This window comes from Macaca thibetana, chromosome 15 (genome assembly GCF_024542745.1).
Source record: "Macaca thibetana thibetana isolate TM-01 chromosome 15, ASM2454274v1, whole genome shotgun sequence".
Classification (NCBI taxonomy): domain Eukaryota; kingdom Metazoa; phylum Chordata; class Mammalia; order Primates; family Cercopithecidae; genus Macaca; species Macaca thibetana.
This window is the reverse complement of record NC_065592.1, coordinates 43,591,882-43,610,025: the sequence shown is the minus strand read 5'-3', so window position 1 is coordinate 43,610,025 and position 18,144 is coordinate 43,591,882. Positions and strand designations below refer to the sequence as shown.

The 18,144-nt window shown below is 50.2% G+C and overlaps 1 protein-coding gene across 4 annotated transcripts in view; it reads right to left on the bottom strand.

Moving 5' to 3' along the window:
* The window catches only part of FBXO10 (F-box protein 10), a 68,905-nt gene that overhangs the window by 4,240 nt on the left and 46,521 nt on the right, over positions 1-18,144 (bottom strand). For 3 of the 4 annotated variants that reach the window (XM_050762084.1, XM_050762083.1, XM_050762082.1), the window contains exons 5-10: positions 15,356-15,492; positions 11,363-11,433; positions 8,951-9,103; positions 7,371-7,640; positions 3,219-3,532; positions 756-937 (exon numbers count right to left, since the gene is read on the bottom strand). In XM_050762084.1, the coding sequence (XP_050618041.1) occupies positions 756-937; positions 3,219-3,532; positions 7,371-7,640; positions 8,951-9,103; positions 11,363-11,433; positions 15,356-15,492 (1,127 nt within the window). Of the gene's footprint in view, positions 1-755; positions 938-3,218; positions 3,533-7,370; positions 7,641-8,950; positions 9,104-11,362; positions 11,434-15,355; positions 15,493-18,144 lie in introns of those variants that run through there. The other variant, XM_050762086.1, reaches the window with a different exon arrangement.

Sequence of the window (18,144 nt, the reverse complement as noted above, 5' to 3'; positions counted from 1 at the left end):
AGCAAATATCAGTGTGATTTTACAACCAGAATGGGAAAGCAAAAGCACGGACCAATCAGAACACAGCCCGTGCAGAGGCAGCTGGAACAGCTGTGCACTGCAGTAATATAGGCGGTACAGGTTAGGGTAAGCGGTGCTGAGACCTGAAGTAGGGTGGCAGCAGTTGGGGAAGAGGTGGTGCCGGAAAAGGGAACATTTTAGAAGCAGAATCAACAAGACCTGGTGAGTGACTGGACATCTTCAGATTAGGGAGAAAAAGGGAGCAGAAGTTTTGTTGTGAGAACACTGGATGGTGATGTCGCTGAAATGGGGAACATGAAAGGACAGAGAGGTCTGGGGAAGATGGGTGGCAGCAATTGTGATACACTGAGGCAGAGCGACTAAAGGACAGCAGCAGCAGCAACTAACATTTTTACAACCCCTCAGAGATTCAGACAGGTCGCGTGATCTTATTAAATGGATTTTACTAAGGTTCAGAGATGTGAAGTAAGTTGCCCAAGGTCACACAGCCAGTAACCTGCAGAGCTGAGATTTGAAACCACGTACCCCTGACTCTTAAAAAGCTTATTCCCTCCCGGCGAATCCTCAGCCCCGGCCTGACACAGAGCCAGGCACAGGCTTTTTTCTGACTGGAGTCGACAGCTGGCAGTGTTGCAGGGAGCCCGGGCAACCATAATCCCCGGGTGTGGGCCTGGCTTCTTCGGGGAGCTTACTGTGGCTCTAGAGGACTGGTTCAGGCAACCCCAGGCACTCACTTTTTCTTGAAGACCAGGAACTTGTTGTTTTGCATGACACATTCTCGGTTGTTTGAGATCTGCTGAAAGATGGTCTTATTTGTTTTGCCCTGGAAGATGATGTTTTCCTGCACCAGGGCCTTGGCACGGCCCCGCACTGCAATGCCATAGGCCCGGAATGAGTGGATCCGGTTCTTTATTACCTGGGAGAGGCAGCCAAAGATTGTCACACCTCAGGGACTCATAGACTGAGCAGGCAAGTGAATGATCAGTTCTAAAACCGAGGGACAGGAACATGCTAGGCAGGTCAATGAAGAGCCTATGAGCTCAAAGAAGGGCACCAAGAACAGTCTGGGGGAGCCAGGGAAGGCTTCCTGGAAGAGGTGATAGGTAAGTTGTAGGCATTTATGAGATGCAGAACAGGGAGAGCTGCTGCAGAAGGAGAAACAATATGCAAAGGCCTGCAGAGAGGGGACCTAGTGTCAGAAGTCAGGGCCACTGACAACCCAGCTGAGACAAAAGTGTGTCCCTCTCTCCCTTCCTCTGCTCCCGCGGTGCTCAGAGGCAAAGCCCCAGAATTCTTCACTCCCTGCCTAAAGTCACTAACCTATGAAGCTGCAGAACTGTAAAAAGGCTTTAGGCAACCCAGCAATCCCACTACTGGATGTCTACCTAAAGGAAAAAAAAAGTCATTATATGAAAAAGTCATATGCACACGCACGTTGATAGCAGGACAATTTACAATTGTAAAAATATGCATTCAACCTAACTGCCCATCAGCCAAAGAGTAGATAAAGAAATGTACAGGCTGGGTACAGCAGCTCGTGCCTGTAATCCCAGCACTTTGGGAGGCCAAGGCAGGTGGATCACCTGAGGTCAGGAGTTTGAGACCAGCTTGACCAACATGGTGAAACCCTGTCTCTACTAAAAATACAAAATTAGCTGGGCATGGCGGCACATGACTGTAATCCCAGCTACTTGGGAGGCTGAGGCAGGAGAATGGCTTGAACCCAGGAGGTGGAGGTTGCAGTGAGCCGAGGTCATGCCATTGCACTCCAGCCTGGGCAAGAAGAGTGAAACTCCATCTACAAAAACAAAAAAAAGAAATGTGGTATATATATGTGTATATATATATACACACACACCACAGAATACTACTCAGCCATAAAACAGAATGAAATAACGACCTTTGCAGCAACTTGGATGGACTTGGAGGCCTTTATTCTAAGAGAAGTAACTCAGGAATGGAAAACCAAATATCCTATGTCCTTACTTGCTTACTACTTATAAGTGGGAGCTACACTATGAGGATGAAAAGGCATAAGAAAGATATAATGGACTTTGGTGACTCGGGGGGAAGGGTGGGAGCAGGGTGAGGGATAAAAGACTATATATGGGGTACAGTGTACACTGCTTGAGTGACAGGGGCACCAAAATCTCAGAATTCACTACTAAAGAACTTACCCATATAACCAAAAACCACCTGTACCCCCAAAACTGTTAAACTAAAAATAAAAATAGAGCCTTTGGGATCATAATTCCACAAGGGCAGGGACAAGGTCTGTTTGGCTCCACAATGAAACAGGGCTCTGCATAGAAAGGTGCTCAGAGCTCAGTCTGGCGGGGAGACAAATAGGTAAAGGAAGAGATACCAAGCACTGTGGAGAGCGCTCTGTGAGGACCGAGCACGGTGGAGAGTGCTGTGAGGACCCAGCACGGCGGAGAGTGCTGTGAGGACCCAGCACGGCAGAGAGTGCTGTGAGGACCGAGCACGGCGGAGAGTGCTGTGAGGACCGAGCACGGCGGAGAGTGCTGTGAGGACCCAGCACGGCGGAGAGTGCTGTGAGGACCGAGCACGGCGGAGAGTGCTGTGAGGACTGAGCACGGTGGAGAGTGCTGTGAGGACCGAGCACGGTGGAGAGTGATATGTGAGGTAGGGGTGGGCAAAAGCACCAGACAAGGGGTACCTCAAACAGCCTCGGGTGGTAGGTGGGGGCTTAGGTACTCTTCCTGAACAGACACAGCTAAGCTGCAGGACTGTAGTGCAAGGGGGGCAGGGGATATGTGGGGTATATAGGGAAGAGTGTGTGCAAAGTCCCCAAGGCAGGATCTCTCTCCTCATTAAGCATCTACTGTACACCAGGCACTGTGCAAGATTCTGTTAAGGAAAGAGAGCTGAAATAGTCTGACCTTGACCTGGAGACCATGAAGATACCTCAGGAGGCTCCCAACGCCATGACAAGGTGACACCCCATCCCTGGCTTCCTGCTGGTGAGCCCTTGTTCATCCTTCAGGACTCGGTTTCTCTGTCCCCTCCTGTGGGAAGTCCCACCCACATTTCCCAGGCTGAGTCCTGGCAGGAGGGATACTGTCCCTTGTAGTGCTGAGTGATTACGGTTCTGTTCTCAGCAGAGGCCACGAGGACTGTCCCAGGGTTGTGCCCTGTGTGGGCACCACATGTCACACACACGCACACATACTCACTTTAGTGTCGGACCTAGGCAGCAGCTGCAGCCCGCTGCCCCGATTGCCAATGATATCGTTTTCAATGACGATGGTGCTGTCGCCCTTGGTGATAATGCCATGGCCTCTGTTGTCATAGATACCATTGCCCCGGAGCTCCACTTTGCACTGGGCCTCAACCTTGACCCCACTTTGCCGGTTGCAGGAGATGCTGTTGTTGGCCACTCGGGTGGGTTGGCTGCTCTGGGCCACAGTAATGCCTCTGTCCCCATTCGCGTGGATCACATTGGTGATGACATGCAGTGCCTCGCTGCTCTGGACATAGAGTCCTGAGGCTATGGGTGGAGGGGTTGGAAAGCACAGGGGGGGTCCCAGGGTCAGCCCTGACACCAGCAGTCAGGAAAAGCCTTCCCTGAATTGTGCACTCCAGGAGAACAGAATGGAGAAGAAGAGGTAGCAACACTCAGAACCACCCCTTGAGTTTGCATCTTCCAAGCTGATGAAACAGGAGGAAATCCAGGTGCATCAACAAAACTCTGGTTCTTCTGCATGAAGTCCTTATTCAGTGTAGCCAGGGAAACATGATGTGAGAAGGCTTCTCTGGCCTGAGCTCCCACCATGTGCTTGAATGCCTCCAGCACCACCGCCATCCTACTGCCACTTCCACCTCCCTGACGGGGTGCCCACTCCCCCTCTGGACAGGCAGATCTACTCGTTAGAAGGTTTTGCTTTGCTCTCCTTCCTACACTAAGCTGGAATCTGCCTCCCTACTGTTTGGGGAAATTTTCTTCTTAATGAAAATTCTGTAATTTTGGAGTAGAAAACTTACTAAGCGAAGAAATATGTGTCAAAAATGTGTTAGAAATTTGGGAAAGGGAAACTGATGCTTGGGGTTGTGTGTACTCAGAGACACTAGGTACATTAAGAGAAAAGCCCCAGGCCGGGCGCGGTGGCTCACGCCTGTAATCCCAGCACTTTGGGAGGCCGAGGCGGGCGGATCACAAGGTCAGGAGATCGAGACCACGGTGAAACCACGTGTCTACTAAAAATACAAAAAATTAGCCGGGCGCGGTTGTGGGCGCCTGTAGTCCCAGCTACTCGGGAGGCTGAGGCAGGAGAATGGCGTGAACCCGGGAGGCGGAGCTTGCAGTGAGCCGAGATTGCGCCACTGCACTCCAGCCTGGGCGACAGAGCGAGACTCCGTCTCAAAAAAAAAAAAAAAAAAAAGAGAAAAGCCCCAAGTCAGCAGGATTAGAGCCCCATGGCTTGCCAGGAAAAGACAGTAGGGCAGCCAGATCTGGGGGTGAGGAGGGGAGGGCTCTGCAGTAGGTCTCTCTGCCCACCACTGCCCTAGCCCCTATTGGGGCAGTGCTGGGGGAGGTCGTGTGCAGGACGATGACTGGGGCCCTGCAGCAGTGTGGAGCCACGAGCCTGCAAGCTCAAATCTCTTCGTGGCACCAGCCTGTTGCTTCTCCTGGCTTGGTTGAGAACAACAAAAATAAGTATTTGTGAATGTAGCCGGCTTTGCCTGTTGTACCAGACAGACAGCATGGCCACATGGAGGAAACTGACCTGGGAGGGGACAGAACTCATTTTCCGAATAATTGGGTTAGGGCTGCTGGTTATCCATCTCCCTGTCCTCTACCACTACCACAGGCAAGTGCTTACCAGGCCCAGGAATCTTGTTTTGTTTTGTTATTTTTGTGACAGGGTCTTGCTTTATTGCCCAGGCAGTAGTGCAGTGGCACCATCATAGCTCACTGCAACTTCAAACTCTGAGTCCTGAGCTCAAGCATCCTCCCACCTCAGCCTCCCTAGTAGCTGGAACTACAGGTATGTACCACCACGCCCAGCTAATTTGAAAAAATTTTTTATCTCAGTAGAGATGGGGATCTCTGTGTTGCCTAGGCTGGTCTTGAACTCCTGAACTCAAGCGATCCTCTTGCCTTGGCCTCTCAAAGTGTTAGGGTTACAGGTGTGAGCTCTGCACGTGGCCCAGGAATCTGTTCTTAATAAGCCTTCCTCCATTTCCCGACCTACCCATCCATCCTACCCTCCAACCCCCACCCCACAGTGATTTTGATAATCAGCTAGCTTTGGGAGCCCTGGAGTTAGATGAACTACACAGTAATTTTTTTTAATTCAAGAAATATCAAACATCTTCTAACACCTTTTTTTTTTTCTTTAAAGACAGGATCTCACTCCTGTTGCCAGGCTAAAGTGCAGTGGTGCAGTCATACCTCACTGCAGCCTTGAGCTCCTGGGCTCAAGTGATCCTCCTGCCTCCTGAGTAGCTGGGACCACAGGCACATGCCACCAGATCCAGCTAATTTTTCTTTTTCTTCTTCTTCTTTTTTTTTTTTTTTAAGAAACCAGGTCTTGTTATGTTGCCCAGGCGGGTCTTCAACACCTGGCCTCAAGCAATCCCCATGTCTTGGCCTCCCAAAGTCCTGGGATTACAGGCGTCGTGATCCCTGGCACCTGGCCTCCATTTTTCATCAGGTTTAGGATAACATAGATTTAAAACATTTTTATTTTCTGCCTAGGAAAGAAAACTCATTGCCAATTCAACCATGATATGCATCTCAGGAGAGGTGTTAAATTGTGAGAAATGTATCCTAGCATTGATTAAAAGTGTATGTGCCAGAGGTGGGATTTGGTACTGCAGGGACAGGGGCACTGAGCTGGGTGGACTTCAGTTCTTTGTCTCAAGTTCATGGCCTATCAGTGTTGATGGAACAGCCACAGAAATAAATACAGCCATGAGGCCCCATAACAAATGCCAGTGGGGCTGGGGAGGGCCTGGTTCAAAGGAGGAAGGAATGAAGGGATCCATTCACAGCAGGTTTTGAAGTTCACGTTAGTTTGGGACATGTGGATGGGAGAAACGGCATGAGTGAGGTCAGCAGGTTAGGAGGCAGGAAAGAATGGATTCAAGTTTAGTGAATAAATGCAGGGGGATTGGGGATCAGGCTGGAAGTGGCTGATGAGGCCTGAGGGCAAGTTGGGATCAGTCTGCAGAAGGCCCTGCCTGGTGGCTGCACCGTCTAAAAATTAAGGAGCGCCTCTGCTCAGCCACCCCACTGTCCGGGAAGTGAGGAGCGCCTCTGCTCAGCCACCCCACTGTCCGGGAAGTGAGGAGCGCCTCTGCTCAGCCACCCCACTGTCCGGGAAGTGAGGAGCGCCTCTGCTCAGCCACCCCACTGTCCGGGAAGTGAGGAGCGCCTCTGCTCAGCCACCCCACTGTCCGGGAAGTGAGGAGCGCCTCTGCTCAGCCACCCCACTGTCCGGGAAGTGAGGAGCGCCTCTGCTCAGCCACCCCACTGTCCGGGAAGTGAGGAGCGCCTCTGCTCAGCCACCCCACTGTCCGGGAAGTGAGGAGCGCCTCTGCTCAGCCACCCCACTGTCCGGGAAGTGAGGAGCGCCTCTGCTCAGCCACCCCACTGTCCGGGAAGTGAGGAGCGCCTCTGCTCAGCCACCCCACTGTCCGGGAAGTGAGGAGCGCCTCTGCTCAGCCACCCCACTGTCCGGGAAGTGAGGAGCGCCTCTGCTCAGCCACCCCACTGTCCGGGAAGTGAGAAGCACCTCTGCCTGGCCCCCACACTGTCTGGGAAGTGAGGAGCGCCTCTGCCTGGCCACCCCACTGTCTGGGAAGTGAGGAGCGCCTCTGCTCAGCCACCCCACTGTCTGGGAAGTGAGGAGCGCCTCTGCCTGGCCCCCACACTGTCTGGGAAGTGAGGAGCGCCTCTGCCTGGCCCCCACACACTGTCTGGGAAGTGAGGAGCGCCTCTGCCTGGCCCCCACACTGTCTGGGAAGTGAGGAGCGCCTCTGCCTGGCCCCCACACTGTCTGGGAAGTGAGGAGCACCTCTGCTCAGCCACCCCACTGTCTGGGAAGTGAGGAGCGCCTCTGCTCAGCCACCCCACTGTCTGGGAAGTGAGGAGCGCCTCTCCCTGGCCGCTGTGCAACCCTCCAAGTGTGAAGTGGCGACCTTGTGTGTGATCTTTCTGCCCTCCCCAAGTTTGCATTTTTGACATTAAAGTTTACTTTTAAATTAACATTAAATTAAAAGTTTTAAATTAAAATTAAATTAAGAGTTTTAAATTGGAGAAAAAAAAAAACAGTGGGGAGCCATGAAAGGTTCTTGAGCAGGGGCTGAGGGGGTACACTCACCTCCATTGTGATTAATACTGTTAGACTCAACAAGAGCTATGGTGATGGGCCGGCGCAGTGGGTCGTCCTCCTTCTCCAGCTCTGTCTCCCAGAGGATGGCGTCCCCATCCTCGCTGAAGTTCTCTTGAGCCCTATGGCCTCGAGGTAACTCGCTGGAGCCATCCTTCTGGCTAAACACTGCCACTCCATACAGGCCATTGTAGCTGACGTGGTTGCTGGTGACGTGGGGGAGGCTGGACGACATCATCCACACACCACAGCCCTTGTTAGCTGGAACAGTGAGAGGAGCTGGTCACCGACACTGAACTCAGGTAAAGCGGCACCTGAGTCTCCCTGAGAGGGGAAGCAAAAGCCACTGGCCTGGGAGAGAGTCCCTGACTTGCTAATGACCTCGGACAAGCCACTTGATAGCTCTAGCTGCAGACTTCACCTTCACACAAGAGAGGTCGTCAGGATCAGGTGAACCTCACAAGCTTGGCTCGTTCCACACAGTGTGAAAGCGCTCTGAGGACTGTCAGGGCCACATGTCCACATCAGAAGCACATGAACCCACAGTGACAGTGCCAAGGGGGCACCAATCCTTCCCTGCATAGGAGGCAGCCTCAGTTGGAATCCCAGCCCTACCACTTGCCAGCTGTGAGACCCTGAGCAAGTTACCAAACCTTTCTCTGTCCCTCAGTTTTCTCATCTTTCAAATGGGGTTAACAACTGTGCCTCCTTCAGAAGGCAATCATGAGGATTAAATGCGATTGTGCATAGAAAGGGCCGAGCAGAGAGGTGGGCCTGAGTCACCTTTATTATCATCACTGTATTATTAGAGCTACAGTCCAGACAGATGAAGGCTCTGCCCAAAGTCACTGAGTGAGAATAGTTTTCTTCCTGTGATTATCTTGTTTTCCCATTATATTTTCAGTTCTCTGGATCAAAAGAAAGGATGAGGCCGGGCGCGGTGGCTCAAGCCTGTAATCCCAGCACTCTGGGAGGCCGAGGCGGGCGGATCACGAGGTCAGGAGATCGAGACCATCCTGGCTAACACGGTGAAACCCCGTCTCTACTAAAAAAAATACAAAAAAAAACTAGCCGGGCGAGGTGGCGGGCGCCTGTAGTCCCAGCTATTCGGGAGGCTGAGGCAGGAGAATGGCGTAAACCCGGGAGGCGGAGCTTGCAGTGAGCTGAGATCCGGCCACTGCACTCCAGCCCAGGCGACAGAGTGAGACTCCGTCTCAAAAAAAAAAAAAAAAAAAAAAAAAAAAAAAAGAAAGGATGAGAGGAGTTAGATGTACATGAGCCAGGGCTGAAATGGTCCTGTTCTTAAGACATGACACAACTCCTGTCTTTTGCTATTTTAAAAGGGGATAAAGCCTTCTGCTTTGCTAACCCCCGGGGTCAATCTGGACTACAACATGATTTATAAGAGGCTCTTTGTTCTGAGAGGGCCTGGGTGACTGTGGCCTGAGAATGCCTGTTCAGATGAGGTCTTTGAGGCACGGGGAAAGGCAGTGACCTTCTCAGGACCCACAAACTGGAGATGGAAACTGGGTTTCCTGCCTCCCTGGCCCGGTTGGGAACAAGCTCCTCACCGTAGATGGTATTTCCTTCTATGAGGCCTTTGCCTTCGTCTCCCACAACCACGCCATCTGAATAGCCAAAGCAGATGAGGTTACTCCTCAGAACCGGGATCCCTCCACGGCGGATGTCCACACCTCCCCACTGATTCTCACGGATGACATTTTCTATGGAGAGAAGCAGAAAAGAAGGTTAGTACCCAAGGGCCAGCTCCAGTGCTGGCAAATAGGACTTGAACAGTTTCGATCAAGGCCACTCCAGACGAGGAGGCCCTGGCCTTATCCTGCCAGCAATTAGCACTGTAAATCTTGTCTGCTGTCTGACGTTTCAGGGACTTATCTGCTGACTCCCTTCCCCAAGGGCAAGGCTTGTGTCTATCTTGTGCACTCCTATCTCCCCGGCACCTACTTTACCCAATGGCCTTGAGGACTGATGATTAAAAATGAACTAGTTTTGGCCGGGCACGGTGGCTCATGCCTGTAATCCCAGCACTTTGGGAGGCCAAGGCGGGTAGATCATTTGAGCCCAGGAGTTCCAGACAATCCTGGGCAAAATGGTGAAACCCTGTCTCTACAAAAAAATTAGCCAGGTGTGGTGGTGTGCACCTGTAGTCCCAGCTTCTTGGGAGGCTGGGGTGGGAGGATCACTTGAACCCTGGAGGTCAGGTCTGCAGTGAGCTATGATCGCACCACTGCACTACAGCCTGGATGACAGACTGAGACCCTGCCTCAAAAAAAAAGAATAAACTAGCTTTGGTGAGTGACACTGGTATCCAAAAAACCAACCAACCAAACAAAAAGGAAACGAAGCAAAGAATAGGCTGGACATCTGTAACCCCAGCACTTTGGGAGGCTGAGGTGGGCGGATCACCTGAGGTCAGAAGTTCGAGACCAACCTGACCAACATGGAGAAACCCTGTCTCTACTAAAAATACAAAATTGGGCGTGGTGGCACATGCCTGTAATCCCAGCTACTCGGGAGGCTGAGGCAGGAGAATCACTTGAACCCGGGAGGTAGGGAGGTTGCAGTGAGCCGAGACTGCGCCACTGCACTCCAGCCTGGGCAGCAAGAGTGAATGGAACTCTGTCTCAAAAAAAAAAAAAAAAAAGAATAAACTGGCTTTAGAGCCCTCAGAGGCAGAATGTGGCCATCTACCCACAAGCCTGTGAGAAGGCGCTAGCCTCACCTGTCCTTCTCAGCCTCAGCTCTGACCACACCCATCCCCTCCTCCTCCTGGGAGCCACCATCTCTCAGGGGTAGGTGAAAGAGTCATGGGTCAGAAGGGTAGTCCATGACACTGCTGCTCCAACACTGGCAGGGAAGACGCAGCCTCTTGGGACTGAGGTGCAATGGCTCAGGAGCCTGTGTGACTGGCCTCTTCCTGTCTCCATGACCCCACTGCAGGCCCCTTGCGCACCACACTCCAGTCCCACAAGTGATGTCCACTCGGCCATGCTAAGTCTGTTCTCACAGGCGGCCCTACACGGAAGGTTCTTTCCCAGCTCCTCCAGCCACTCCCACTCGGGATCTGGCTTCCTTGTCATCTTTTCAGAGGGCTGCCCTGACCACACAATCCCAAATGCCCACCCAGTCCCTCTATTGCCTTAATTATCCATAGAGCACTTGTCACCCTCAGATAGGATATTTTCTGCTCATATATGTAGGCTTTGATTTATTTATTCGCTTCCTCTCCTAAAATGTCAGTGGCTGAGAGCCTTGTTCACTGCTGCACCTGTAGCTTCTGGAATACGGCCTGTATGCAACACGTGCTCAATCTATGTCTGGTAAGTACAGTCAACGGGATTCCCTGGACTAGCATTTGTGGAATCCCTTTCATACCCCAGGCCTAGCTCTGCTCTGTGCTGAGGCTACACTGATGTACCAGACAGACTTGACCCTCGCCTTGTGGAATTCACCGCTTTATAACAGAGGAGACGGACACCACAAACCACTAAGAAATTAAGTCAAAGGCCCTAGAGAGGAGGCATCCTGGGTATAGTGAGTGTATCTGTGTACGATGGGGAAGTCAGGGAAGGTTTCCCTGAGGAAGTGACAATTAAGTTAAGTCCCAAAGTATAAGCAAGGGTTAGCCGGGTGGAGGTTTCCAGAGCAGGCAGAGGTCCGAACAAAGACTGAGGAGGGATTCGGATAGGTGGCTGGGCATTGGTGCTTCTGAAACATCTGTGAGGCACCTGGTGATGGGCCTGTCGACTCTGGGCCTGGAAGGAACAGACACCCACTCTGTGCTAGGCCCTCCTGTAAGAAGCACGGCCACCATGCAGCTGGCGTTCCTGAGCTCCAGCCCACAGTCAGAGAAAGAGGCCGTTGTCTGTGGGGGTAAAGGAACAGTGTGAGGTTCTGAAGCTGGGAGGTGATGCCAGGGGACCTTGGCCTGGCTGCCAGGTGCCAGGCAGTTCCATCCATACCTGTGATGAGGCCTTTGCCGTTCTCATTCACTGCTATGCCGGCAGCACGGCCCTTGAAGATGTGGTTCCCGCTAAAGTGGAAGGAGAACAAAACAAAGAGGTGAGCCCAGGGCATCAATGTCATGCTTCCAGGAGACCGCCTTCTTTCGTGGAAACCCTGTCTCTACAAAAAATCCAAAAAATTAGCCAGGTGTGGTGGTGTGCACCTGTAGCCCCAGCTTCTTGGGAGGTTGGGGTGGAGGATCACTTGAGCCTCCCTATGGCTCAAGTCCACAGCGGCATAAAAGCATTTCCCAAAGTCCCTTTATAATCCAGGCATATAAAACGTTTAGTTGTTACTGGGACAGCTTGACCAAAAACTAAACCCCCAACTATGCTATACACGCACAATGATATCCAGTTCACTGTAGCCTCACCTGACTGTCATCTACATATATACCCATGCATATATATATATATATATACACACATATTTTTTGTTTTGTTTTGTTTTTGAGGTCTTGCTCTGTTACCCACGCTGGAGTGCAGTGGCACAATCTCAGCTCACTGCAACCTCCACCTCCTGGGTTCAAGAGATGTTCATGCCTCAGCCTGGATTACACGTGTGCAACACTACATCCAGCTAATTTTTTGTATTTTTTGTAGAGATGGGGTTTTGTTATGTTGCCCAGGCTGGTCTCGAACTCCTGGCCTCAAGTGATCCGTCCGCCTCAGCCTCTTAAAGTTCTGTGATTATAGGCATGAGCCTCCGCGCCTGGCCTTATATGTATTTTATCCAACCCTCAAATGTTTGAGCCAGAAAATGTTTACAATTTTTTTTTTAAGACATGGGTTCTCGCTATGTTGCTCAGGCTAGCCTCGACCTCTTGCACTCAAGTGATCCTCCCACCTCAGCCTCCCAAGTAGCTGGGACTACCGGCGTGAGTAACTGAGCCCTGGCGTATTTTTACTATAAATCTCACCTCCAGAAAGGATCCGTGGCCACTTGGAGAAACGTGTATGTGTGTACATGGGGCAAGCAGAATAAAGATACAGGAGGGATGAGAAAACATTTAGAAGAAGCAGACAGATCAGCATACTAAGAGCCCGGGATGGGATATTAACTGCAGATGAGCACAATTTGAGTCCTGTGCTTCTCTGCATCCAAGGAAAAAAGAGAAACATAATAGGTTATGTAACTTTCTGTTGCAAAAATATATGCTATGGTTTGTCTCATCCAGGCCATTTCAGGGATCTTAAACTTCATTCTGTATCCTGCTCCAGACTCTTATCTCTCATTGCAAAGAAACAAAGGAAAAAAGCACAACTTATTCTCTCAAGATGACTATGTTTTATAAACCCAACACTGATCTGATTATGATGTTCCTCACCCAAAACTCTTTAATGGTTCCCCAGCATCTCCAAGGTAAAGCCCAGACTTTTCAGGTTGGTGTATTAGTTTCCTATTGTTACTATAACAAATTACCACAAATTTGGTGGCTTAAAACAATACAAATTTCTGTCTTTCAGTTCAGGAGGTCAGAAGTTGAAAATGGGTTTCTCAGGGCTAAAATCAAAGTGTCAGCAGACCTGTGTTCTATCTGGAGGCTCCAGGGAGAATCCATTCCTCATCCCTTCCAGCTCCTAGAGGCCGCCTGCACTTCTTGGGCTGTGGCCTCATCACTCTGACCTCTGCTTCTGTCCTCACATCTCCTGCTCTCTTATTTATTTTACTTTATTTTATTTTATTTTATTTTATTTTTTTGAGATGGAGTCTTGCTCTTGTCACCCAGGCTGGAGTGCAGTGGCACGATCTCAGCTCACTGCAACCTCCACCTCCCGGGTTCAAACGATTCTCCTGCCTCAGCCTTCCGAGTAGCTGGGATTACAGGCACCTGCCACCACGCCTGGCTAATTTTTGTATTTTTAGTAGAGATGGGGTTTCACCGTGTTGGCCAGGCTGGTCTCGAACTCCTGACCTCAAGTGATCCGCCCGCCTTGGCCTCCCAAAGTGCTGGGATTACAGGCGTGAGCCACCGCGCCCGGCCCCTGCTCTCTTAACCTGATTCCCCTGCTTCCTTCTCATAAGGGCCTGTGGTTACACTGGGCCCACCTGTATCATCCAAAATAACCTCCCTTCATCTTTCTCCAAGGTCCTTCACTCAATCAAATCTGCAAAGTTCCTTCTGCCTTGTAAGGCAATATATGCACAGGGCTCAGGGACTAAGACATGGACATCCTTGGGGCCATTATTCTGCCTGTCACGCTTGGCATTCAAGGTCCTCTGCCGTCCAGCAGCAGCCTGCCTTTGCACTATCCCTCTGGCATCTCGTGCCCGGACACACCACATTTCTCACCATTTTCTCAGACATACCCTGAATTTCACTGCCTCTGGCCCAGAATGCCTTTCCCCTGGCCATAAAATCCTATTTATCTTTGAAGCACAACTCAAATGTCAGCTCCCTGACATGCTCAGCTGAGATCACGGCTGAGCTCTTCAGGCAGTCTGCACGAATGCCTAGTAAAGTGCTCATTTTGGTGAGTCTTCTATCATGGCTGTGTGAGTGTGTGTCCGTCTCCAGCATGAGACTGTCAACTCCACGGGGCAGGGACTGTTCTTATACATGTTGTGTATCACTGCCCCCTTATACAGGGTGGCTGGAATGTGTGTTCAGTGAACGGCACACATACATACAAATACTCTTCTGTTCAGGCAATAATGCAGAAGAAGGGAACGAGCTCTATGACTACTAATTGTTTTTAGTAAGCTGTCTGTAACAGTGAAAAACAGGATTAAATTCCATAATTTTTGAACCAGCAATTAGGTCTGGTTCAAAAATTATGGCATATCAAAATACTGGAATATGGTGAAACTTTCCAAGGTGATGAATATAAAGGCCATGCATGCAACAACATGGAAACAAAGTACCTATGGAATAATGCAGGGGGGAAAGCGCTCTGAATATACTTGCTGCCCATTAATGCCAGCTATTCTCCTAAAGCACAGACATAACTGTGGGAGCCTTCTGCTCAGAGCCTTTAATGAGTCTCTGCTGTGTAGACAGAACAGGCTCCCCAGCCTCAGCCTGGTCTACGTAAGGCCTTCCTCATCTGGCCCAAGCCTTTCTTTCCATCATTCCTTTCCACTCTGCTGTGTGGCACAGATGGTCTGCCACAAGGACATCAAGGGTCATGCTGTGGTGACCACAGGGCCCAAGATATTCTGGGACCATCCCAATTTAAAATATTCTATAGCACTGTCACACCATGTCAGATTTTTTCTCAAGCCACCATGAACAGTTTGCTAACCCCTGAATCTGCTGTGCCCTGCTGCCTTTGCTCATGCTGTTCCCGTTACTAGGAACATCCACCGACCCCTCCCTGCCCCCATCTGCATGAGTCAAGTCTTACCCATATTCCAAAGTCTGACTCTGATGCTACCTCCTAAATAAGGCCTTCCCACATCCTCCTCGTCAGAATGAGTCTCTCCTTCTGGTACCACTCTGACAGCATTTATCACAGTCTGCCCCATACTAGAGCTGCGACGGCAGACAGGGTCCCAGGACTGCCACTGCCGCCTCCCACCTATCACTTATATCAGTCCCTGACCATACATGCTTTCGTGCTGAGGCCAGGGCCAGCACCAGGATGTTGACACAGCTCCTCCAGTCACCACTAGCAACTAACTGAAATTGTTAGGTGAGCTGAAATCTATGTTCCATCCCTGCCTTGGGGTACTTCTGTGCCCATTTCTCCAGGCTAGAGTAAGCTCCCAGGGAGCAGACTCTGCCCATGTTGAAAGTGCTCAGTAGTGACTGCCAAATAGAACGCCTACACAGAGTTAACTGGAAGGGCACATAAACACAAAAGCAGCTGTGTTACTGGCGTGGGATGATGAGTGAAGTCGCTTCTGTGCTTGCATCTGTACAGTTGTTTCTGTAAAGAGTGTTTTCAAATGGAGGAGAGACAGGGAGGAGGTTAACAAAGACGAAGGAGGGAAACAGCAGCACACACCTCACGATGGGGTTTCCGTGGTACAGGATGTAAATGCCAGCCTCCTTATTGGAAAAGATTTGATTGTTCCGGATGATGCCTTTCCCATTGCCAAGGACGACAATGCCAGAGCGAAGGCCATGGTGGATCTGGTTACACTGCAAGTGAAAATGAGACACCACAGAAGCCAGATCAGACATGCCGGTGAGAAGCAGAGTGCCCAACTGCCGCCCACATCTCCATGGCGGGATGAACACAGTGGAAAAAATGACGTCACTGTAAGATCCCTAGCCCGTGACAAAGGGAACGGGTCGTGCTGCCACCATGCCCTTCCTGCACCAGTACACACATCAAAACCTGTAAGGGAGACTATGAAGATTGGAGTCTTCGCTGCCCAGCCTCTTAGGAGGGCTCTTGGTCTTCACCTGCAAGGCAGGCTACTGAAAGTTTCAGAGCCTCTAATGAGTCCCCCAAACACACAATCATTTGGCCAGGCCATAACTTCCAGGCCATCTCTTGGGGAAGGGCAGCACCCCAGGGCAACCAAATGTTGGCCAAGTGCAGTCCTAAAGGGGCCACATCCACAGAGGGGTCAGAGTCATTTGACTTCTAGTCCTTTCTCATTTAGGAAGGGTCAGTGGGAGATGCAGACACTGGGGTGCCAAGCTGTCCCATGGGGCATAAGGTCTTAGAAGGTGTATGAGCTACAGGATGCCAACAGATATCTTTCTGGTTTTTTTTGTTTTTTTTTTGGTAGAGACAGGGTTTTTGCTTTGTTGCCTAGGCTGGTCTTGAACTCCTGGCCTCCAGTGATCCTCCCATCTTGACCTCCCAAAGTGCTGGGATTACAGGTGTGAGCCACCACACCCAGCAAGATATTCATTTCTGATATCTCTTTGTGTGAATGGGAAAACAGGTGCAGGATTATATAGTAAGTACATTTGTGGAAGAGCCAGATCTGAAGCCTAGTTTTTCTCTTTCCCATTCCAGTTAGTTGCTTTTGCACAGTGACTTAATATTTTTAGATTAGAATAATACTATTGTCTCACTCTAATTGTTAATTTATAGCGGAAGGCCAATTCTATACTTTGCAAATTGGGAAGTTAGCTGTATCTCTTCCAAAACGATTTCACAGAAATAAAGTTCTAGTTGGTTTTAAAGTGTTTCGTGTGCAAACTCTCCTTATTCTTACTCTTTCTGGATTTTTCCTGAAGGATTTGGTAGGCTCATCAGGGTAACCACTGCCTAAGGGAAGTCCCGCACAGGGCTGAAGAGCTCCGAAAGGAGTGCACAGTGGTGTTTCCATCCCCGTACCCTTTTACAACACCATGACTAAAATGTACTACTCCCTTCCCCCCTCCACCTGCTGTCCCTCTATCCTCAGAAGGGCAAACCCCTCTCATCTCTCTAGCCAGAGGGGCAATAATTTCCTAAGCCAAGGCCATGCATCTACCACTAGCTGCGTGGCAGAAACACAGTGAGGGGAAGGGGTGGGCAGGAGACACTGGCTAGCTGGGTGTATTTTCTTTTTCTTTTTTTGAGACAGGGTCTCGCTCTGTTGCCCAGGCTGGAGTGCAGTGGCACAATCATGGCTCACTACCATGCCATAGTCATGGCAGCCACGACGTGCCAGACTCAGGCGATCCTCCCACCTCCCACCTCTGCCTCCCAAGTATCTGGGACTACAGGTGTGAGTTAGATGCCTGGCTAATTTTTAAAATTTTTTGTAGAGACAGGGTCTTGCTATGTTGCCCAGGCTGGTCTCAAACTCCTGGACTCAAGGGATCTTCCTGCCTTGACCTCCCATAGTGCTGAGATTACAGGCATGAGCCACTGTGCCCAGCCTTCTCTCTGTATCTTTATAGGCAGTCAAGATATAATGGGTTCAGACATCACCCTTGAGTCAGACTGCCTGGATTCAAATCCCAGCTCTGTCACTAGGTGTAGGACTTTGGGCAGGATCCTCTTCCTCTTTGTGCTCTATATCTTTACTACAAAATAGGGATAATAATAATTCTTCACGGGGTTCTGTAAGCATTAAATGATAAGTAAATATCTACAAAGTGCTTAAAAAAGTATCTGGCATATAATAAGCATTATGCATTAACGGTGGCTATTATTTTTTCAAGCCCATAAAAAGTCTGTTACAGGCCGGGTGCGGTGGCTCATGCCTGTAATCCCAGCACTTTGGGAGGCCGAGGTGGGCGGATCACGAGGTCAGGAGATCGAGACCATCCTGGCCAACACAGTGAGACTCTGTCTCTACTGAAAATACAAAAAAATTAGCCGGGCATAGTGGCGGGCGCCTGCAGTCCCAGCTACTCTGGAGGCTGAGGCAGGAGAATGGCGTGAACCTGGGAGGCGGAGCTTGCAGTGAGCCGAGATTGCGCCACTGCACTCCAGCCTGGGCGACAGAGCGAGACTCCGTCTCAAAAAACAAACAAACAAACAAAAAAATTCTGTTACATTTCCCAACTTCTGGGAAATCTGTCTCTCAGTACACATGTAACAAAATTTCTCCCATACCCCATAAATCTGTGTAAAAACAAAACAAAAAACCCCCAAACCCCAAACCTGCCTCTCAGGAAGAGCCAGAGCAGAAAAGAAGCTGCTCTCATGTCATTGGCCACATACTCTAGGATTTTAAGTGGTTTTCACACTGGTAGAAAATCGAACTCAATATGGCCTCACAATAACCATGAAACAAATAATCTTCAGAACTAAATATCCGAAATGTGCTTTTATACAAATGAATAAACTAACTTGGTGGGGTTCGCTGCTGTTGTTTGTTTTTGGATCCAAGTGTCTTT